Source organism: Zingiber officinale, chromosome 11A, assembly GCF_018446385.1.
Source record: "Zingiber officinale cultivar Zhangliang chromosome 11A, Zo_v1.1, whole genome shotgun sequence".
NCBI classification, from domain to species: Eukaryota; Viridiplantae; Streptophyta; class Magnoliopsida; order Zingiberales; family Zingiberaceae; genus Zingiber; species Zingiber officinale.
In genome coordinates, this window is record NC_056006.1 from 69,172,055 (window position 1) to 69,196,206 (window position 24,152).

Genomic DNA, 24,152 nt, shown 5'->3' on the forward strand with positions numbered 1-24,152 from the left:
AAAGTCGCAAGATATTTTTGTCATTTTATAATAATATGAATTACATTTCTTATAAAAAATAATGGATACCAAACAAAAGAATGTAATCATCCTTGTAATCAAAGATTACATACATTATATTACCAAACATAAAACATACTAATGTAATCAAGATTACATTATATTATATATTACAAATTTGATTACATTACAAATTCGATTACATTACACCCAACTAAATATATTACATTTTATAAACAAGGACTCCATCAAATAAAAAATAATTAAAATAGTTAAAAGAATTAGGTTTTCGAGGCATCAAATTTAAACTTATAAACTCATATATAAAAAAATATTTAATTTAAGTTTTTAAAAAAAATTACAAAGTTTCAAAGACTATAAATAAATAAAAAATTGAAATTTTATTTATTTAAATACTTTTAAAAAATCATTATTGAATGTACTTTTATTTATTATTATTATTATACTAGATGCTTACAACCCTACTAATATAGAACGTTCAATTCCACATTGAAGTAAATTCAAGAAATAAGTCGGCCCACAGTCCAACCGCCAGCACATTACGATTTCAAGCACGTTAGGCATCCAATAAATGCGATGGTGGATCGTCAAGATTCAACCATCGCACTTTTGATCATCTCGTCGTTCCTTATTCAAAGTTTTGAATACTATGAAAATTAACATAATTAAATTATAATTTAAAATGGTTTAAAATTGAGTTTAATTTGAATTATTTAAATCTGGTTTGAGCATAAATAAATTATAATTTAAATTCGAATTTGACTTAAATTATTTATGTCGTAATTTGAACCTATTCATTCATGAATAATTAAATAAGATATTATGAATTTAAATTAGATGAATAGATTCGAATTGGACTCGAATTTATTTATTGTAATGAATCAAGTATTTTGATTAAACTGACTAAAAAGTCTAAAAGATAAAATTTACATGAAGAAGTAAATCGAGAAATTATAATTAGTCAATAAAAAAAATATTTTTCTTAATTTTATCAAAATTTGACTCTTATCTATTATAGTAGTATTTATTTTATAATAGTCAACTCAATCATTTTCTAGGGCTTGAATAGGCTATGCATATCATATATTTATTTATTTTTTATTTTTTAAATAATCCATGCACTAATCCATAGTAAGAATTTTATCACCACTACCAATTCTTATCTACGCACTTGTCAATTTAGACTCTTATTAAATTCTGACATGGGATAGTCGATTAGAATACGTCATGCACTCGAGTCTATTTTAAGTATGTGTTAATTTAAAAAACAGCCCATAAATAATTATCTTTGCATTGTGCAGTGCTTACTAAATTATAAATATGCGAAAATGGCCTCTTTTAAAAGTGTGACAATGACCCGGACAAGGACAAGTGTCAACTTGGCTCGCAAAGGTCGGTGGACGGTGAGGAACGAAGGTTGTGACTGGTCATTATTGTTGACCATGTGGATGTGTGGTCCACAACTTCACTTTCTCTATATGGTAGCTTGGCCCAAATATTAATATATTTTTTATTTTGAAAAAAAAAATATCTATGAACAATCGTTTGGTTCTTTTCTATGAATCGGAATGGGAATGAGTATCATAGTATTATGGAATGAAAATGGGTATGAGTTTGGGTATCATTCTTAAAAATGATGTTTGGTTAGTTAAATATTTTCAATCGGAATGAACCTAAATTTCCTTTTTTACCCTTATAAGAAAATAAGAGAAAAAAATTAGATGGGAGAGAAAGTTGAATGTGAGAGAAAATGATGAGAGAGAAAGTGTGACGAGAGAGAAAATGTGTTGGGAAAAAATGAAGAGAGAGAAAGTATGATCAGAGAAAGTGAGGAGAGAGTGCATGATAGGAGAGATTAAGAAGAGAAAAAGTGTGATGAGAGAGAAAGTGTGATGAGAGAGAAAGTGTGATGGGAAAAAATGAAGAGAGAGAAAGTATTATGAGAGAAAATGAAAGAGTGAGGGGAGAGAGAAAGTATGATGAGAGAGAAAGTGGGTTGAGAGAGAAAGTATGATGAGAGATTGAGGAGAGAGAAAATATGCTGAGAGAGAAAGAGTGATGGAAAAAATGAAGAGCGAGAAAGTATTATGAGAGAAAATGAAAAAGTGAGGAGAGAGAAAGTGGGTTGAGAGAGAAAGAATGATGGGAAAAATGAAGAGAGAGAAAGTGTGATGAGAGAAAATGCGAGACTGGGAGAGAGAAAATATGATGAGAGAGAAAGTGTGCTTAGAGAAAAAGTATGATTAGAGAAAATAAAGAGAGAGTGTGTGATGAGAGAGAATAAAGAGAGAGAAAGTGTGATGAGAGAAAATGAGGGGAGAGAATATGCTGAGAGAGATTGAGGAGAGAGAAAGTATGCTGAGAGAGAAAATATGATGAAAAAATAAGTAGAAAATGTATAATGGGAGAGAAAGTGTGATAAAAGAGAATGAAGAGAGAGAGAATAAGGAGAGAGAGTATATGATGGGAGAGAATATAGAGAGAGAATGAGGAGAGAGAAAGTATCTTGAGAGAGAAAATGTGATGATAAAATAAGGAGAGAGAAAATATGATGAGAGAGTGTGTGAAATTAAAAAAAAATGAACAAATATACTAAGAGTATTTTTGTCTAAAACTTAATTCACAATCCTATTCCATCAAAACCCAAGGGAAGGGGTGAGTTTCATCCATAACCAAATTTTTGGGTTTCATTCCAAAATCTTGATTCCATTCCCATTAACCAAACACAAGGTTTGGGAATGAATCCATTCCCTCATTCTCAAACTCATAAACCAAACGCCACCTAAGTAATTCATTAGCCATTATTTCATTGTTTGGAATGCTAAATTAAATTATTTACAAATAAATCACAAATCACATTTTCTTCTCTTTTATAGTGTAGTGGCTTGGGCGGCCAATTCACTTGATCTTCCTTGTATGTTATTTTTAATATATATATATTAATCCATTAATTTTATAAAAAAAATTTATCGATTATCATGATAAATCAAAAAATATTAATGAAGGTTCATCCAAATGATCAGTTCCTTCTCATTAGAAAAAAAATCCCTACAATATATCGTAACTAAAACTCAAACCTTAGATTCATTATCTATTGAAAAACTTAATCATTCATATCTTCCTTATTTCATTTATATACCATGTTTGGTAGAATAATTAAGTAAATAATAATATTAATAATAATGATGGCAAATATTTCTAATTTATAATGTCCACAAGCATGGCACACGCCACCAGCACCATGTGATCAAGTTGTGTGTGTGTTTTTTCCTTCAATAATTGTCCTTAATCATCACAATAATTTTGGAAGCATGACAGTTTGCTAACTCAACTGGAGGCATTAATTTCATAATTGTAGTCATCTGAAATTTTGTATCATGAGCGCATCGTTCATTTTCTGGACATCATAATTGAACACATATTTCTAAACTTCCATAAATTTTGTGACAAAATCCATAATTTTCTCTCATGATCTACAAAATCACTATTTCTTCAAGATCATTATGCCTTTCTCTTCTCTTCCACCTTCACCGATTGTCCACCAGAATTCAAACTCTCCGTCTTGTCGCGAACCACAGCCACCGCTCTGACATCAACATCAGTTTGATCGAGCATATTGAGAGCCTCTTGCAGCTTGTTGCTTCTTCCATCAAGTTTCCAGAAAGTAGTTTTCCAAGAATGGGGCAATTTATCTGATCTTGTTCTCAATTTCTTCACTTGTCATCTTTGGCAGGATCATTCAGGGTTTTCACTTCTAAGCTATATCACATGGCCTAAATTTCAAACACCATCTAAGAATTTACAATCCCAATAAGAAATTTCTAAATTTATATCAGGACATCGTGCTCAAACATTTATAACTTGAGTGATTAATTCATTTAGCTTATAAAAGGTCTAAAATAACTAGACTATCTGATATAATCTACAATGCCCTCCTTAAGTTGTCGAAACAATCTCCTCTTCGAGTTGATTGTTTGGCATCTCTTCCACACATCTTGGACACATGCATTTAAAACCATAATCTGCAAGGAGAGCTTGTCTTTCTTCGTAAGGGAGATCCTCGTCGATATATGAAATAGTAATCTACATAAATTGATCCATACATTAGGGTTTTAACAATGCACATCAGAAATAGCAAAAAAACGATGGAAGAAAGAGTATAGTGAGTTGAATGTAAAAAACTATCAGAAATAGCATAAGAAAGATTAGTATGTAAAGATGATAAAATTTTCGGTATCATATCTTTTGTAATGCAATACCTCCTCTCCTTCGAGTATTGGGCGCACTGCAATTATGACAGCTTGGCCATCTTTATCCTGCAATTGAAGTGAAAATCTTTGCTAGTTTCAATTAAATGGCACAATGACATTTGGAAGGCAATGTCACGATGTTACAAAAAGAAAACTAGTACAGAGTTAGACTGTAGTTTTGCATCACTCCTTTAGCTAGAATCAAATTCAAAATGTCATGGAGTGGAATAAGACAACACCATGACCATCATTTCCAAGCTATTATCTAACATGCAGCAATCAAGAGACAAGTTAAAATTTCTCATTATCTTGGCTCAACTGCGTGGAGAGATTAATAAAGATCAATTGCACTTAGAGACTGTTCAAATATAAATCTTAGTCGAGTGACTGGTTCGATTAAAGAAATATCCTATAATCAAGCAAACAAACATGAACTTTTTGACCTGAATTCTAAGTTCTGAATGTCCAAATTTCTAAGTGTACACAAGTCCTGAGTGTCTTTGTGATTATGTGCAGCATACAATCTATCAGTAATACCAGCAGATAGAGACATATTGTCTTTTACTGAGAAGTGAACATATAAAAATCATGAATATTGCGGCTTCAATTTACCTCTAGAGTAATTAGAACTCCAACATACCTCATCTCTTTTGAATGCTTTGGCGTTGGGGAGGCAAGAATGATTCATACAGCTTTGTATAGGGTAGAATCCAGTGCCTGATCGAAGGAAAACAAGATACAAATATTGAGAGAAAAAAATCTTTGCCAAAAGCAAAAAACTGGAATTCATCCCACCATACCTTGACAACAAACAGAATATTCATCACCTAGAGACTCAAGGAATGGTCGTGTTAGTTTCTCAGCTTCTTCCTGCAAAAATTTCTCTCTTAGTTAGAAGGATTGAGCCTTGATTTATGCAAAAGAGACACCTGCATTTGTTTACCTTGTCTGGAGAAGGAAGTTCATCAATGTAGATGAAATAATCCTCAATTGGTGAAGCCACAACTAGATCACTGTATTTCAGAAATTAAGGTCCATTTATAATGAAGCCATACTGGAAACATTTTGCAAAGAAATTGATAAAAGATGTAGACAAAAGCAATATACTGCCAATATGGAATAACTATTAAAACGGATTATGTATCCTTGAACAAGAAAAGTAACAATTATTGAAACCAAAGTATCTGAAGATGTCGTTACTCACAGATTATTCAGCTCAAACATGCCAATAATATGCCCATATATCTCAAGCGAAAATACTTGGTCTGGTCAAGGATAGTAAAAACTAGAACAAAGAACAATTAAATGAATAGAAACTTACCAAAATTATCAAAAAAAGTTAATCAAGAAGTATCAGCATTAAAAGGAACCAATCATTTTAACCAACCAGCTTTACAAATTTCCAAGGATACAAGGAGCACATTCATCCTCAAAAATTGATTTCTTGAGAAGTAGTAGAGACTGCAAAAAAAGACATCGTTTAAGATTTATTTTAAGAGTTACGAAGAGCTCCATCTCTACTTGCACATGTATGGATGATGATCATTAACAGTTTAGCTCGTTGAAACTGCCTGACAGCTAAGAACTAAATACTTGGCAAACAATATAAGCAATCATATTCTATTGATAATCAGATCAACAGAACTGGCAAAGCAATTTAATCAGAAACTACCTCCAGTTTTTTCGCTTTCCAGTACAACATGAAATTTATCTTAGAATCTTGCTAGTACAAAAAAAAAAGGATAGGCACCTAATTAACTTTATTATATCATCCAAAAGGGCAACCCGGTGCACGAAGCTCCCGCCATGCGGGGTCCCGGGAAAGGATCCATTGTACGCAGCCTTACCCTGCTTTTTGCAAGAAGTTGTTTCCAGGATTCGAACCCGTGACCTTTTGGTCACATGGCAACAACTTTACCGTTGCGTCAAGGCTCCCCTTCAACTTTATTATATCATCCAATTAACAAATAATCTGTCCTACAATTGATAGACCTTCAATAGCAGCAACTCTCTGGCAATTCAAATTTAATTTAGTAGAAAAGGTAGCTCATAAAATTATTATAATAGTAGTATGCTTACAGTATAAGCAAGATCTCTTATTTGCATTCTAAACGATTGTTCATCAGATGCATCGACATCATCTGGCAAAGCAATACAGTCCCACCACCTGCAAAAAAAAGTTACTGACACTCAGTAATCAGTATCACAGATATTTCTAGGTTAACAGATTTCTATACTGTAAATAAACAAAGAACTATCACAGAGATTAAAGGTATGATAAGTCTCCTTGAGACAGCAATAGGTATTTGTACTCCACTAACCTACGTACTCATGACCACACTTTCACTGACATAGCATTCCAAGTTAACCAGCGCCCCATTGATCATGTACAAAAGAATTTAGAATCATTTGTGTCAAGACTTAGATTCAACGTGCTGAATACTTGCAGACAATTAATAGTATAGGATAAAATATGCATAGATCATGACATCCAAATCATTTTTTCAAAAGAACAATCCATATCAGGTAACCGAGAACTTTGTCCACGGTGGATTGTTGAAGCTTGAGCATCTTGTGGTCAATGTCAATGAAAGTAAGAACAAAGACATGACTAAATGGAAATGTTAGTCGGAAAATTAACATGCCCAGTAACTTCCAATACTGAAAGAGGAATCATTTGCTGTTTACCTAAAATGACTAATGATGCAAACAAGAAATCAGTTTCATATTGATTCTGATAGTTGTTCAATTTTAGGTGGCAAAGGTTTGATTTTTTGTTTAGTAGGAATATTTTATAATTTGGTAGTAGCTTAATGGTTATGTTTTATTTTGGTGGGAGTTCTTTGATTTGGTAAAGTACACTGCATTTATTGTGTTTCCCAACTAATGGTATTTTTTTTTTCTAATTTAGTTGATATTGAATCTATAGGAGTGTTATTATTAAGCTTTTGATTGTGAAATATTTTACTTTTGTGAATTTGTTTTTTGTTCGTTAAATGCGTGCCAACCTTATGTTATTTGAGAGTTCAATTTTAAGTTGCAACAATTGGTATAAGAGTCATTGTATTCAAATAGTCCATCTTCCATCTTTGGTTAATGCACCACCACCCTCCCCACAACTTCATCAATCCAACATCATCACCATCCATTGTGTTCCACCACTTCTCTCCACAAAATATCACACGCCACCTCCCCTCCATCTCTATATAGCAATTCACAAGGAAAACATTCCTTTCCTCTGCCACCAACAACTTCAACCTATCTGCTTTCCTCTCACCCTGGTCCATTCAACATCAGATCCCATGCAAGCGGGTTGCTCGCCTAACACATGTGCTGCATGCCTAGGTCACACCTGTGCTGCTGACAATCATGACAACTATTGGCTCCTGCATGAGAGCCTCACGTTGTCTACAAGAGTACCCATCTCTAAGACTACAAGTAGAACTTGCTCTCCTAAACCTAGCAAGCACAGCAAAACACTAGTTCTCGCTAGTGTTGCTTGCTATCAGAAGGCAGCCCTACATTTGCCTTTCACAACAGCAGCAAGAACCACACCTTCTCTGGCAACTCCCCGCCGCTCACAATTCACTTACATTTTGCATTTGACACCACCTGACTAGGCAACACCAACCTCAGATGTGGTCTTATCTTCTAGATCCATCTGACCAATCTGCTTTCATGAGCAGTATCGCTGCCTACACACTACCCTACATCCACTGACTATGCCCAGGAGAAGTCACCATTGTGACACTAGCATTGTACGCCCTCTTCAGCTCCTTCATTGCATGATCCAGCCCAATTTGTTGCACTGGTTCTCAGGTTGCTGATCATTGACATCGTAACCACTTCGCAGTCGCGGCCTCACTTGAAGTTTGCAACCATGGTGACTCCCAACACCATCCATAAAGTTGATCAGATTTGAGATTTTACCAAAACTATTTACTGCTTTGTCCCTTTGTTAAGAAAATGAAAAAGATGAAAGCAATCTGTTTTAAGAAAAAGGGATTATTGTAGCCCTTGGGAAGAAGACAAAAAGAGTTCTGGTATTTCCCACTTATATCCCTAAAATGTTTTTGTTCCCATTTCTATCTCTCCTTCTCTATTTTTGTTCCAGATAATATCCCTATCATTAATTGAGATACATTATTATGTCCCTCTTGTTTCCGGTTTTTTCCACTTATGTCCCTAAAACGTTTTTGTTCCCATTTATATCCCTCATCTTTTATTTTTGTTCCAGATATCTCTACCGTTAATTGCTCCGTCAATATCAGACAAAATGACATGTGATGTGCACGTGACTCTATTCTTCCCTGTCACGTGTTTCTATTCCTCTTCGTCACAGCGCGTCCTCGTTGTCACTGCTCGAATTCGACCTAACATTTCACGACAAGAAATTCGGCGGCAAGTGGGGAAACTACGCGACCAGTTTCTTGTCTCTCGTCGACTATCTGCCCGCTGACGATTCTGCGAGCGATTTGTTCTTCTTTTGCAGGTTTCACACGCTGTCGACGCAAGCCTTATCCACCATGTTCAAGAAGTCTCTCATGGTTATGAACAACTGCAACAGGTGGGCTCCATTCATCCTAGAGATTCTAGGGTGATAGTATTTTGTTACGCCCCTCACCAGCTCCATCACAACAATGCCTAGGCCTTCAACCTCTCTGTCCTTTGCAAGATCTCCAACGTGAAGAGCATTGATAGGAGCACGACACTTGCACTTCGTAGTGGAGGAGGTCATCCGGTCAGAGGGCAAGCGCCTAGTGGTGAACCACAACCATAGCCACGAGTCGACCACCCTAGACCACATGACCAGTTGGGGCGGCATCAACACGAGGGAGGAGAGGGAGAAAGATTACATCAAGTTGGGCCTTCCAGTCGTCGAGGGGATCAGCGACGAGTTCGCCAGCGTCAAGAAGGTCGTCATTGTCGACCCCAACTCCCTTGTGTAGACCTGAACTCATCCAGTAGCGACGGGTTCATGAGGGAGATGCAGGCATTCGTCAAGACGAGAGAAGAGCAGGGGTGGGCGATGAAGCTGGTGAGGGGCATCAAGGAATACTACCACCTTAGAACCTCCAGGACGAATGGAGCCCACTTGTTGTGGTTGTTCATCACTGTGAGGGACTTCCTAAACATGGTGGACAAGGTCTGCGTCAACAACGTGTGGAACGTGCAGAAGAAGAAGTCGCCCGCAGAACCGCCGGTGAGCAGATCGTCGGCGAGAGATAGAAGCCGGTGGCACAGTTTTTCCACTTGCCAAGGAATTTCTTATCATGAAATGTGATTCCAGCAACGACGACGAGGACGTGCCGTGATAGGGGAGAAGAGGAACAGAAACATGTGACAAGGAAGAATAGAGTCATGTGCACATCACATGTAACTTTCATCTGATATTCACGGAGCAATTAAAGGTAGGGATATTATATGGAACAAAAACAAAATATGAGGGATATAAATGGGAATGAAAACGTTTTAGAGACATAAGTGGGAAAAATCGAAAACAAGAGGGACATAATAATGTATTTCAATTAATGGTAGGGATATTATCTGGAACAAAAATAAAAGAGGAGGGATATAAATGGGAACGACAACGTTTTAGGACATTAGTAGAAAAAATTGGAAACAAGAGGGGCATAATAATGTATTTCCCGAGAAAAAAAAAGAGTGAAAAAAGGTAAATAAAAGGAAAAGGGTTGTGGATTTGAGATCAAATCCAAGATTTGATCTAGTTCAATGAGCATACTTAATCCAATATAAGATTTGTTGGAGAATTGCAAAGACAACACTAAGCATCATTAATGAGAATCTCGTGGCAACTTCAGCATTAGAATCAATTCATATAATCCCAATAAAATCACATTTCCTCTGTACTCTTTTTACTTAATTAGGGTAAATATAAATTTCTTATATTTATTTTTTCTCACAATTTTTCATATATCAGCATAAACTCATAAAACACATAATCCGATCATAATTTCTTATTTGGTTTAATCATCGTACATAAAAAAATCATATGCATCTTTTACTTCCCCATTAGTCCGTTTTTAATCATCATACAGCAGAACTACCACAAGGTACATGATAGATAGGAGGCATAGATCTCACAACCTTTTGGAAGGTAATGCTTCTAATAGATATTAATTTTGCATGCACTTCCAAACCAGAAATAACATGTGCACAAATTCACAATTACATTATTTCATGTCCGAAAAACTTCAGTCACATTCTTGAAAACAACAATCTTTATATGCCTAAAGGTATTAGGAAAGAGACTTTGTTTTTGACAGAAGAATAAATCTCTAGGCATTGCATTTCTTGATTGGTTAACAATTACAGGAATTCATAATTATTAAAGGTGCTCGCCTAGTTGTGCCTAGGCACAGCCAGGCGAGTCTCTTGCATCTGTGTGCTCTTAAGCATGCACGAGAGGCGATAAGTGTGCTTGAGGTGCAAATTTTCTCATCTCATTGAAGCGAGACATACATATGCAAATCATGTCCAAAAAAAACTTTTTAAAGCTCAATCCATACCTTTAATTACCCTTTTAATTAATTACGTAGCATGCATGCAACACTTATTTCTCTACTTGTGAATGAAACTGAAGTTTTTTTTTGAACATGTAAGTATAAATATTTAAGTAAATATTAAATAATTTTATTATAAAAATAAAATTTAAATAGTTTTTTGTTTTGTGTGAAGCTTCATTCCAAAATAAGAATCAAGTTGAAGCATAAAAGACTAAATGATTTAGTTTTTATTAAGTATAATAGGGCTTTGAGGCGTCGATATGATATGTGTCATGGTGTCAATCCTATTTCTTTGGATGAGATAAAAGATAACAATGAATGGTTGATGAAAGATTGAATAATAACACTGATGAAGAGAATTTCATTTTCCTCAAAAGAAGTAAGGGCAACTACATCAAAAGAAACTACGAGAAAATCTTCGACAAGTCAACTTATTGATGAAAAGGAGGAAGAAATCAATCTTGAGGAAATCAATGAAGATTCAGCCATACAAATCTGGTGATAATGATATGATGAGGAAGATTTTGATGATTTAAATATTGAGGATTTTTTTAAAAAATTTGAATTATGCGTACAACATATATATTTGCTAATGAATTTTAAATTTATATTATTGTTTAATATTTTATGGACTATAATTTTGACAATGAAATATTTTGGCAAAAATTCTCTATGCTTGCGCCGTGCGCCTCAGCTCCCATAGCACCTATACATTTTTGGACGCCTCACACCTTAAATAACTATGCACGTATTGGCGAAATATAAATCTACTTTGAATAGCATGAGATGTCCTCTATGAAACGAGTACAATTTGTCAATTTCACAAATGATTGATCCAATAAAATATATTGGCGAAATATCCAAATCAGACCAATATATACAAGAGCTAATCACATATTGGCATTACAAGAAAAGAAATTGATGGAAAAAATATGCCCCGCCACATTACATACAAAACGATCTTCCTTAACTAAACCAAATAATATTATAGTTCACATAAAATAGTTCTATTAAAAAATCCTCCTCGTAATTCAACCATGGAAAGTCCTCAAAACATTTCAAAAGAATTCTCTACCTACACCTTAGGGAGAGAAAAAAATCCATATGGAGAATAATATGAAATATTTTTCATCTGACTATTACGAGGATAACCTAAATTTTATGTATTGAAAACATATACAAAAAAATGGATTCGATAAAGAAAAAAATATCTTTTTGAGATTGGATTTGAATTTCATTGCATGCAAAAGTGAGTTTCTTGCTAAAATCGAATAAAATAAAGGAGATATGGGGAAATATTTCCACTGCCTTTTTCTTTCCTCCCTTATTTCCAAAAAATAAACTAGAGAAAAAGTACCACTAGGAAAATCTTTGTCATCTTATTTCCTTGCTATTTTTCTTCCTGTGTAGGAAACATACCCTTAAAGAGAAAATTGAACAACACAAACAAGAACTAAGATTGCAAGACATCAATTTTAAAGTTTGTAAATCAATTAAATCTAATGAGTACTAATTATTAGATACTGATTGCTACATTCATTAAATTTTCTTATGGCATCCACTTTTGAAGCGTCTATATACTACATATAAAATTTATTTAGTCATATTGTGGGAAAAATTATTATGATATTTGTTCATTTGACTTTCCAACTTATTTACACACTACTTTCCAAATTGAAGGATATGTTCATTTGTTTGGTGAAATTTGAGTAGACCAAAACACAAAAGGAAGAATAAGTTGGACCAATTTTGGAAAGGAGGCCCAAAGAAAAAAGACATTCAAGAAATTTTTTAGCAGAGATTATTCCTATACTTGAAAACAGCAATTTAACAAAAGACAACGACAACTCATCCAAGTCAAGTTCTTCTTAACGGAGGAAATGATGAAACTATAAAATCAATTTTGAATGCAAGTTTTGAATTTGTAATCAGTTTTGGTAATTTGTTTATTTTAGGTGTTGAAGGTTTGGTAGTAGTTCCAATGTGTTTCTCAGTGCTATTTCTTTCCTAGTTTAATCAACATGAGACTAAAAATGTAGTCTCATTGTATTATGAAGCTACTCCAGTTTTCAATCTTTATGTGAATTTGTTTTCTTAGTGTGAGATAGTTATCTTTTTCTCATTGATTTCCTCCCAAACTTCTGATTTTGGTGCTGCACCAACTAATTTTGCCAGTCTCTACCAAGCAATAAATTTCCTAACACCAGTATGCAACTGATAATGAAAGCTACTGACTTAGAAGAATCTAGAGTAATAACTTGAAGTTTTCAAATTACATGGTATTATATACAAGATTGAAAGAGCCAACAAATGGCAACTTCATATTATCCAAACAAAAACATTTAACATGTAATTGTGATGGGAAAATCAAGACAGAAAATTTAAATGGTCTGAACCATCAATTGACCATTCATAATAAGTTTTGCACATGCATTGCTCTAATGTTGGTTTGAATTGCTGAAGACCTCACATTTGTCAATGGCTTATGAATAGATTGCCTCGTTTTTAATAAAAATTATTGCAGTAGATAAATGATACATAAAAAAGATTCATTGCTCCAAGAAGTTAATGCATAAAAGATGAGTAGAACTAGTTAAATCACCTTTTCTTGAAGCCCATTGAAACTGGCTTCCAAGCTTCCAATAACAAAGGGAAGTCAATTCCCACTAGTTTAGTGCACTTTTCATTCTTTTTTAAACATAGTTGTTTTAGTTTCTTGAATCTCAGAATCACGAATGAGATCACCTGATAAGATAAGCCATCTCAAATTTGCTAAAAATGAACAAATAAAGATATCATTTCAGATTTGAAACCATATCAAGGCCTATATTAGCTTGCCATGAAGGTTGTAAAAGCTAGTTAACATATATGGTTCAGTTTCCTGAATCTCAGAATCACGTATAAGATCACCTGACAAGATAATCCATCTAAGTTTGCTCAAAATGAAATTGTATCAAGGCCTATATTAGATTGCCATGAAGGATGCAGAAAACTAGAACATATATTGTTCAATAACATATTAGAACTAAGTACAAAACGGGAAGAATGAAATATGCATCTTAGGAGGTAGATGCCTCAGAATCTCCTTTAGAATAAAAGGCAACCCGTTGTAAGAAGCTTCCGCTAATGCGGGATCTCGGAAAAGGGTCTATTGCTGCTTTGCAAGAGATAGTTTTCAAGACTCAAACTTGTGACTTGCAGGTCACACGGTAGCAACTTTACCGTTGTACTAAGGCTCCCCTTCTCAGATTCTCCTTTGGAAAATAAACTAATAACGTATAAACAGTGCATGCCATTTCATCAATGATCTGAATAGTGGCCGTGGCCGCCTAGGCACCGCCTAGGCAAGAGGAAATCATCAACCACACTGCCTCATGCAAAGGCGGTGCTTTTGGAGGTAACTCATCTCCTTCCGCCACCACGGCGCTTGGAACCGCCACCGCCGTCATTTCACCACCGCAACGTGTCTGGACGCGTCGCTTGAGTCGACGATGAGTCTGGATGGGATGTCCGAGCCCGGTGACGGGTTCGAGCGTGTCGTGCGGTCCTGGCGATTGTCGCCCAACTGAAACAGGGTACACGGTTTAATTAAACTTTAGGTTAATCATTTTAATCAACTCCTAACTATGATTGGGATAATTTAAATAGACTTAATTAAAGTCTAATATAATTATATATATATATATATATATATATATATATATATATATATATAATTTTTTATTTTTTTATTTTTAATTAATATATTTTATTAAAAGTAAATATAAAAATAATGACTATTTAAAATATTGCCGAGATAGTAGGCGGTCACTAACCGCCCCACCATCACCTACTGTCATTTACAACACTGCATTTCATAGACAACAATGAACCATCTTATGTCTGATCAGCTAGAAATACAAGGCATTCAATGTCTTCATCTGAACAACACCTCTTATTCTTAAGAGGATTTCACTTCCAAACAAACAAAGAAGACATAGAGTACGAATTAAAGCGTAAATCCTTACTAAGAATTTTCACTCATTACTCTTTACAAAACACCCGACTTAAATTAATTAAAGTTCAAGATGTGTGGTAGAGGAGACATAAGAAAACTTTAGTAAACTTAATCTATATAAGAAATGTCAATAGAGAGATAAGATCCATGCAACTGACTGGAAATAGTTGAGAATAGTACTGCTTAATGATAATGCTCGTTGTAAGACATGCATATATTTTCCAGCTTGAGGAATTTTTCACAGCTTCACAGTCAAATTGTTTATTAGTAACCAAGTTATGTCAGATTAAGTAACATTCATCACCCATCAAACATTCCTAAAACTATTTCGTTCGTATCACCCCTTGTAAATCTGGAATAAGTTTCCAGTTAAAGATAGTGCAACCATTTACATTGAAATCAGGATATTCCATATCCATAATGTTGAGGAAAGGATGCTACCAAGTGGCCAGGCTTGATCACCTTTATTTTGTGTTCAACAAAAGATTAAGTTAGCTTTTAGTTGTGTTCCTGATGTATAGATCAGGTATAAAGGGACAGGCATAGTGCACATCCAACTCGCAGAGCAATTTGACTCGACAAGGTCGAATTAGATTTGGTTTGTGCTCGATGGCTCAAAAGTTTGGTACAAAGCGAACTCAGAGACGAGAAGAAGGATGATATGAAACAAGCTCGAAGAACTTAGTGCATCCAAGGTACTAAAGGCCTGGTGAAGTGGACTCTAGAACAAGGACCATTGAGTAGTTGTTGGTTAAATAGGTCGGAAGCTCAGTATGACATGAACTCAGAGGTAATAAGGACAACATGGAGCAAATTCACAAAGCTTGTTGCATCTAAGGTATTGAAGGCTTGACAAGGTGAACTCTAGGATGATCTGTAATAAGGTGAACTTGGAGGCGAGGAGAAGGATGACAAACTTGGTGCATTAAGGTACTAAAGGTCTGACAAGGTGGACTCTAGGGTAACCTGCAACAATGTAAAATTGAAGATGAGGAGAAGGATGATATGAAGCAAGCTCAAGAAACTTAGTGCTTCTGAGGGATCGAAGGCTTAACAAGTTTAAAAACTTAAAAGGTATGAGAACAATCTTAAGAGACTGTGAGCAATATGTTTGTTGGTTGGATATGTCAAAAAGGTCAAAGTTGACGATTGACTAGATATTTGACATTGGATGAAGTTCAAATGTGTTAAAGTCGACTAGACGTTTGGCAATGGAAAAGTCCAACAAATAGTTGTAAATGGTGAAAGTTCAACAGGTGTTGATAGTCGTGAAAGTCCAAAGCAACAAGTGTTGGTAAGAAACAAATTTAACATGTGTTGGCAATGAAAATCCAAACATGTAAAGGAGGATTCTATGTGTGGAGAACCAATCTAAGCAGATTATTGCAGATTTGTAACATATTTATTGCACAGATTTATTACAAATTTGATTATTACAGATTTGATTTGATATTGTATAATTAGGAAGATTTGATTTGATAATAGCTGTAATTGATTAGAAGATATTATGTGATTTCAATTCCTTAAATAGGAGTATGTAATTTGTATAAAAGGAGGCAAGGTTATTAAAATAAATAGGAAGTTTTATGGAGAAAAACCACATGGTATCAGAGCAAAGTATCCTCTTGTTGTCCAAACGCCTCTAGGGTTTCAGTCTTCATTGGCCATCGGGGATTTTGATCTTCAAGGGCGACAACTTTCGGCCAGAACATCTCTTCCACCTATGTCTACAGCCAATCATGTCGGACTTCGAGCAGATACCGGCGAACTCTTCCACAGCTCCAAATCATCTCATGATGCCGCACTTCCGAATTCAACTAGAAACTATTTCCGGCTCAATTACCATTCACAAGCTGTATCTTCGATCACAATCAGTAATGTTGTTCATCAACAGACGAGAAAATGATGATTATCTCATAGGTATTCTAGAACCAAAAATAGGCAGTCCGGAGTATCGAGTTTGGAGGGCCAAAAATAACATTGTTATGTCATGGCTAATCAATTCTATGAATGCAGAAATCGGTGAAAATTTTCTAACTACCCAAGATATATGGGAGGTAGTTCATGATACTTTCTCAAGCCAAGACAACATTACTGAATTATTTCATGTTGAAAGCACTCTCCAAGACTTCAAGCAAGGTAATCATTCAGTAACTACCTATTTCACAACTCTCAATCGCTATTGTCAACATATAGATCTCTTTGAAAACCATAATGGGAAGTGTTCTGAAGACCAAACGTATTTCAAGAGATTTGTGAAGACCAAGAGAGTGTTTAAATTTTTGATGGGGCAGAATCCTCAACACAAAACCACTGCCAAATCTTTAGGAGGCATTTTCATAAGTCCGAAGGAAAGAAAATCGTATGCGGGTAATATTGGCACAGCCAATCCCTAAAATTCAGCCTCTCAAGTCAATGGAAGCAAGCTGCTCGGAATCCCGCTCACAACACAAATGACAATCGGTTGAAGAAGGGACACCCATGGTGTGACTACCGTTGAAAGCAAGGACACACCAAAGACATGTGTTGGAAGCTTCATGAGAAACCGACGGATTGGAAGCCCTCTTGGGAGCGCGAAGTAAATGGAAATGTTGTAGTCACACCCACAACACAATGTGACAACTCAGTTCTTTGCTCTAAGGAACAACTTGATATTCTCCGACAGCTCATTGCAAGCATATCGCCTCCATTAGCAATGCACACATCCACCTACTTCCCTTGGATTGTGGATTTTGGTGCTTCAAAGCACATGAAGGTGATAGATCACTTTTCTCCACTTTTTCACTATGTGACAAAACCCCAATCGTGCGTATAGCAAATGGGACATGTGCTAAAGTAGTTGGGACAGAAATCGTTCATCACTCAAGCACACTAACTCTATATTTTGTGTTATTTGTTCCTAATGATATGCGCAGATTATATATACTTTTATGTATTGTTTGACGCACATCCACATGTATTTCTTGAGCGTGATTTACATTATCACACTCTATTTCATCATGTATCAGCATAATTATTCTTTTTGTTCAAAGATCTGTTTTTTGCATGATTTCATTAACAGGATGTGATTTGGAATGAGAACGAAGTACAAAACGAATATTAGAGCAGCTTTGGAGGGAAATCAGCAAACATAGCTATGCCCCTTGGCACGGCCGTGTTCTTCAAGCTGACATGGTTGTGTCTCCAAAAGACACGGTCGTCTCCCAGGAGCTAGCTAGAGCTTGTCTAGGAATTCACATGGCATGACCGTGTCTCACTCCAGCAAGGCCAAATGTTGGGGTCATGTTTTTTGACACGGCCGGTGCCTCATCTCCAGTACTTTACACAGACAATTCATGCCTCATTTCTAGGACCCCCCCACAACCAGGTCGTGCTTGAAAGGCATGGTCGTGCCACTTCAACCCGTGCCTCACACGTCCAAGCCATGCCTTGAGGCACGGTCATGTGGTGAACAGGCGGGGGTCGTGCCCCCGCCTATAAAATGGGATTTTCTCCACTTTTGAAGGGGAGGAGAGTTTTCCCTTTGGGGAGACCCAAGAGATCAGATCCAGAGTATATTCCGGCGTTTTCTTGACAATCCATGGTCAAATCCATCATCCGTCGATCTCTAAAGCAAGGATTGGTTCTCAAAGACTCCGAACTCTACTCTGCTAAGCTTTCTTCTCCTTTCTTATAGATTTGAGTTGTAACTTGCTTTCAATCATGTCTTCGGGTCCTATTTCTTTGTTTATGGAGTAGATCTTCGAATTCTAGGATATAGTGAGTAATTATAATGTGATATTAAACTCTATGAATTTGCCAATTTCCTAGTTACATGTTTATGCCTTATTGTTATTCGATTTATTTGATTGAATGTGTGTGTGGTGATTGATTGTTTATATGTATCGTTTAATTGAATGGATGTAAAGATTGTTCTCCACGTAGATGGGATACTCTAGTCTTAGTGACAGAGGATATCCCTTTAACCGGACCTTCTACAGCATTGTCTTGAAACGGAGATCAATTCTCTACAAGAGGTTGTCTAACTAGAACTTAATGGATTTGCACCACTTCAATGTTAGAAAATAATCTCTGTAATCTAGACTGTATAACCGAGGGTCCTCATGTGACAAGGGATATCCCTTTAACCGGACTTTCTTTCTTACCTCTTCTACTTAGTGGCATTAAAACTCAATGGTGTGAATACTCTGATGTAACTATCATGAGGTTATATCGATATTTAGTTAGGATCCCTACAAGAGCATAAACATATAGGATAGGAAATGAACAATTCATAGTACATCAACTAGCATTACAATGAAATCGAAATCCTAAAATCATTTTCCCAACCAACCTTCCCGACTCACTTGATCTCTTGCACTCTTCTTTTCTCTCTCTCTTTTCTTAACCTCTAGTTCTCAAACTTTCAAATAATTCGATCGTCTAGATAATTTACTTTGCAAAGTTGCTTAATCTACAGTACATGTGGATCAATATTTTATTACTTGACAACATTACGTGCACTTGCAGATTGACAACACCTGACCTTAATTGTAATAGTATCTGTTAGTAGATTAAATAAAGATCTCAATTGTGAGACTATATTCTTTTCTAACTCTTGTGTGTTTCATGACTTGCACCGGGATGACGATTGGCCGTGCTGAGTTTCGTAAAGGCCTTTACTTCCTTAATGCTTAATGCTATCTATCTTCAAGTCATTTAGTTAGTCACAAATGTCAGTTAAGTCCTACTGATAGTAGTCAGTCCAATAAAAAACCTGATATTATGATGTGGCACTTTCGACTTGGTCATCCCAATTTTTCATATTTAAGGTACTTGTTTCCCTCACTCTTTATTAATAAAAATCCAAGTTTGTTTTGTGAAGTTTGTCAAATTGCAAAACAACAATACGAGCCTACACATCCTTTTTCTCTCATCCATAGTGACATCTGAGGACCATTTTACACCCCGAACCTCACGGGCTCAAGGTGGTTCCTACTATCAGTTAATGATCACAATAGATTATGTTGGACATTCCTAATGAAAGACAAATCAAAAGCCTAGCACATCTTCCAAAACTTCCATGTCATGGTAAAAACCAATACAGAAGTGATATTCAAATACTCAAGACCAACAATGGCAAAAAAAATTTTCAATTCTGATCTTGGCTCATATCTCAAATCTCATGAAATTGTCCAACAAATCTCTTATGTTGACACACCGTAACAAAATGATGTGGCCAAACAGAAAAATGGCCACATTCTTGATATAGCCCGATCCCTACTATTTCAAGGTAATGCCCCAACCACATTTTGGAGAGAAGCAATCCTCACTGCTATATACCTTATAAATTGTCTGTCGTCTCAGGTTCTCAAACACGACACTCCATTACAGACACTACAAAAATTGTTTCCCTAATATTTCCTTATCTCCGACCTTCCTCTCAAACTATTTGGTTGTATCGCTTTTGTGCATATTCACTCTCAATACCGAGCAACTTTAATGCTCAGGCTCATAAATGTATCTTCCTTGATTATTCCTCTAATAAAAAAGGATACAAATGTTATTCACCAGTGACCAAAAAGTTCTACAACACAATGGATATTACGTTCTTTAAGACTATCCCTTACTACTCTAATACTACAATTCAAGGGGAGAACAATATCAGCAGTATTGGGAGTGGACATCCCTTCTTCGGCCATCATCATTTAAGTCTTTCGTTCAGCCTTCCCCAAAATTTGGTGACCACCAGCTCCAAATCTTAATAGTCACCCTCCTCATTTTCCTACTCTTCAGGTGTATGAAAGAAGGAAACATAAAGTGTCAATACTATCTCAATTCTCAACACTGCCAAGAGAATTCCCCAAGCCAAGTTGAACATGGATCACAAAGGTGACAACATATTCTAGTCCACGATTGGATTTTACATTAAATCTACCAATTGCACATAGGAAAGTAAGATCGTGTATTCAAGACCCTCTTCACAGTTACATTTCCTACGCGAAGCTATCGCCATCATTTCATGCATTTGTGACCTCTTTAGACGGAACCAACATTCCTAAGTCTGTGGATGAAGCTCTTAAAATTCCTAAATGGAAGAGGGCGACTCTCGAGGAATATAATGCACTAGAAAAGAATGGCACGTGAGTGATAACAAAGCTACTACCGGAAAAGCAAACTGTAGAGTGTAGGTGGTTGTTCTCAGTTAAACAAAATGCAAATGAGAGCATAGACCGGTACAAAGCACGCCTAGTGGGGAAAGGGTATACTCAATCATATGGAATTGATTATCAAGAAACCTTTGTGCCAATGGCTAAACTCAACACAGTTCCTGTTATACAGTCCATTGCTGCCAACTTGGAGTGGTCACTGTATCTCGATGTTAAAAATGTCTTAATGGAGACTTGACTAAAGAAGTATATATGGACATCCCAGCTAACTTTGAGACATGTGATACAAAAGGAAAAGTATGCAAACTCAAAAAAGCATTGTATGGGCTAAAACAGTCACTGAGAGCATAGTTTGACTTCACATATTCACAAAAGTTTTAAAGAATGATGGATACTTTCAGTCACAAGTAGATCACACTTTGTTCACTAAGTACTTCCCAGATAGGAAAATCACATTTTTAAATTGTGTATATTGATGACATTGTCCTTTGGCAAAATCATGATGACGAAATTAGAACACTCAAGTCTCTCATGTCCAAAGAATTCGAGATCAAAGACTTGGGCACTTAAAAGTATTTTTTGGGAATGGAAGTGGCAAATATGAAACGTATATTTGTTTCCCATCACAAATAAGTACTTGATCTGTTGTGTGAAACTAGAATTGAGTGGGTGCAAGCCGACTGAAACTCCCATGGATCCCAATACTAGGATTATGCCTAGAACTGATGAATAAGCGGCTGACAAGGGACAATACCAACAGTTAGTGGGTAAGCTGATCTACCTAACTCACACACGTCTGAACATAAGTTTTTCAGTGAGACGGTGAGTCACTTTCTAAGTAATCCATCTATGGATCACATGGAGGCAATGCATCGTATATTGAGATACCGAAGAAAGATCCAGAAAAGGTCTTATGTTCAGAAATCAAGTAACAGATCTTTAGAGGGATATACTAATGTTGATTGGGCAGAGTCTCCAAATGATAGAAGGTATACATCAGGATATTGCTCTTTCATCTAGGGAAACCTAGTAACATGGCGAAACAAGAAGCAAATTGTGGTCGCTAGAAGTAGTGCAGAAGTTGAGTTTAGAGCACTAGCCTCGGGTATTTGTGCGGGGATATGGCTAAAGTGGTTGCTAAACGATTTCAAAGTTGAGACATCATGCCCTACTCAAATCTTATGCGACAACCAGTCAGCTATCGTAATTGCCAAGAATCCTATCCACCTTGATCGTACCAAACAAGTAGAGATTGATCAACATTTTATAGAAAATTGAAGATAAGTAAACCACCCGCAACTACATTCCATCAAAGCATCAAGCAATTGGCATCCTTACCAAGGCTTTGTTCGGACTTAATCTAAGTGAGATGAACACGATCCTTGGGTTGGAAAGCATCTACCGCCTAGATTGAGGGGGAGTGTGGAGAACCAATCTTGGCAAATTATTGCAGATTTGTTACAAATTTATTGCACAGATTTATTACAGATTTGATTTAATATTGTATAATTAGGAAGATTTGATTTGATAATAGTTGTAATTGATTAGGAGATATTATGTGATTTCAATTCCTTAAATAGGAGTATATAATTTGTATATAAAAGGAGGCAAGGTTATTGAAATAAATGGGAAGTTTTCATATTTAGCAAGTGACAGAAACAAGGCAAGGTTGATTGGATGCGAAGCAAGGTTGTAGTCTCAGAAGAATAACCTCTATTCAAGTGGAAGTTATGAGAAGTCAAGTTTGGCATAAGGCTGAGTAAAGAAAGAAGTCTCAATAGGTCGAGGTCCACTAAAGACTAAGCAATGGATGAAGTCCAAGAGGGGCTAGCAATCCTTGTAAGTCAAGGTTGACTTGTATTAGGTGGACAAGAAAATCCCGAAGACATGGGGAATCTTAGCACAATAAACTTTAAGCCTTGAAGTAGCTGGAATTAAAAAGTATTCAATTGATTAATGATTGAGTCCACTAGGCAATAAAATCAAGTTTTGCCAACGAACAGAATGTTTGTCTTAGTTAATTGGTTAGTGGAGCCTAGTGGAATGGAGTGGACTGATGCATAACCAGCCGACTAATAAGGGATATGAATCGACTAATGCTACACGTGGAAAGCAGCAAAAGTCGTTGATCAAAAAGTTACACAACAACGATCAGCCAAGGACATTTTTAGCAATCCGAAAGTAAATTTACAAGTCAACCGATCAACAGATTCCGGAAAACAAGCAGAAAAAGAGGAAAGGCTTGGGATTTTGGCAAGGGCTTAGAGAAAGCTTGTAGTTCTTGAGTGAATGCAGCAGTATTCCAAAGTCATCTTGAGCAATCTGGAGCAAAAGGAAGCAAGCAGCAACAAGAGGAAGTAAAACTTCACTATGTAAACATTTATTGTATTGTTCTTGTTATTTGTTTAACAAATTGTATTCTTTTGTTGTCATTATTGTAAGCTCAGATTTGTAAGAGGTTTCTCTCTTCTAAAAGATATACAACAACAATCAAGTCTTATCCCACTAGATGAGATCTCATCTGAAAGATATCTGAGGAGAAAATTCTAGTGGAATTCCAAGGGGTGATCCACTTGAAAGATCATAGGCCGTGTACTATGAGCTAAGGCTGCCTAGCCAAGTTTACTCTTCAAAATTGAGTAGGAGGTCAAAGCCACAAAGTAAACAAATTTTTAGTAAGGTGAATAAAATGAAGCAACATGAAAGTAAAGCCCACGAGAAATTGATAATTTTGTTAGAACTTCATATGACATTTACAAGTATGCTAATTAAAGATTAGACAAATGGAGAATAAACAAAAATATGATACCTTTGCAGCAAGAATGAAAATGTCATTTGTACCTAATAAAGAGAATAAGGCTAAATCAGAATAAGAGACACTAACTGCATTGTAAGATCGACAAGAAGAAAATTATATTAAATGACACAAACAGACGGAAAGGTCTCACCAAATTTAACCACAATGTGCACAGGAGGGCTAGATTGACTAGCCTAATCACATAACATGGTTACAATCTGCACAGGAGGGCTGGATTGACTAGCCTAATCTCATGACATGAACCTATGTTAAATGAGATTAGATAGCCACTGATCCCAAAAAGCTTGAATGGTTATTCAAAAGGTATTTCTCAAAACTTTTATCCTATTAACAACATATACTAAACTAGTAAAGGGTGCTTGTAATAAGAATCAAATGTAAACTGGATTG

The 24,152-nt window shown here is 35.8% G+C and overlaps 1 protein-coding gene across 2 annotated transcripts in view; it reads right to left on the reverse strand.

Annotated features, from left to right (window-relative positions):
- Positions 1–3,819: 3,819 nt before the first annotated feature.
- Positions 3,820–24,152, reverse strand: part of LOC122031749 (histone-lysine N-methyltransferase ATXR2-like) — a 30,228-nt gene continuing 9,895 nt past the window's right edge. The window contains exons 6-15 of one of the 2 annotated variants that reach the window (XM_042590870.1): positions 23,754–23,785; positions 13,401–13,543; positions 6,351–6,438; positions 5,684–5,732; positions 5,476–5,530; positions 5,215–5,284; positions 5,072–5,141; positions 4,912–4,988; positions 4,281–4,337; positions 3,820–4,104 (exon numbers count right to left, since the gene is read on the reverse strand). In XM_042590870.1, the coding sequence (XP_042446804.1) occupies positions 3,958–4,104; positions 4,281–4,337; positions 4,912–4,988; positions 5,072–5,141; positions 5,215–5,284; positions 5,476–5,530; positions 5,684–5,732; positions 6,351–6,438; positions 13,401–13,543; positions 23,754–23,785 (788 nt within the window). In that variant the 3' untranslated portion in view covers positions 3,820–3,957. Of the gene's footprint in view, positions 4,105–4,280; positions 4,357–4,911; positions 4,989–5,071; positions 5,142–5,214; positions 5,285–5,475; positions 5,531–5,683; positions 5,733–6,350; positions 6,439–13,400; positions 13,544–23,753; positions 23,786–24,152 lie in introns of both variants that reach the window. The other variant, XR_006125847.1, reaches the window with a different exon arrangement.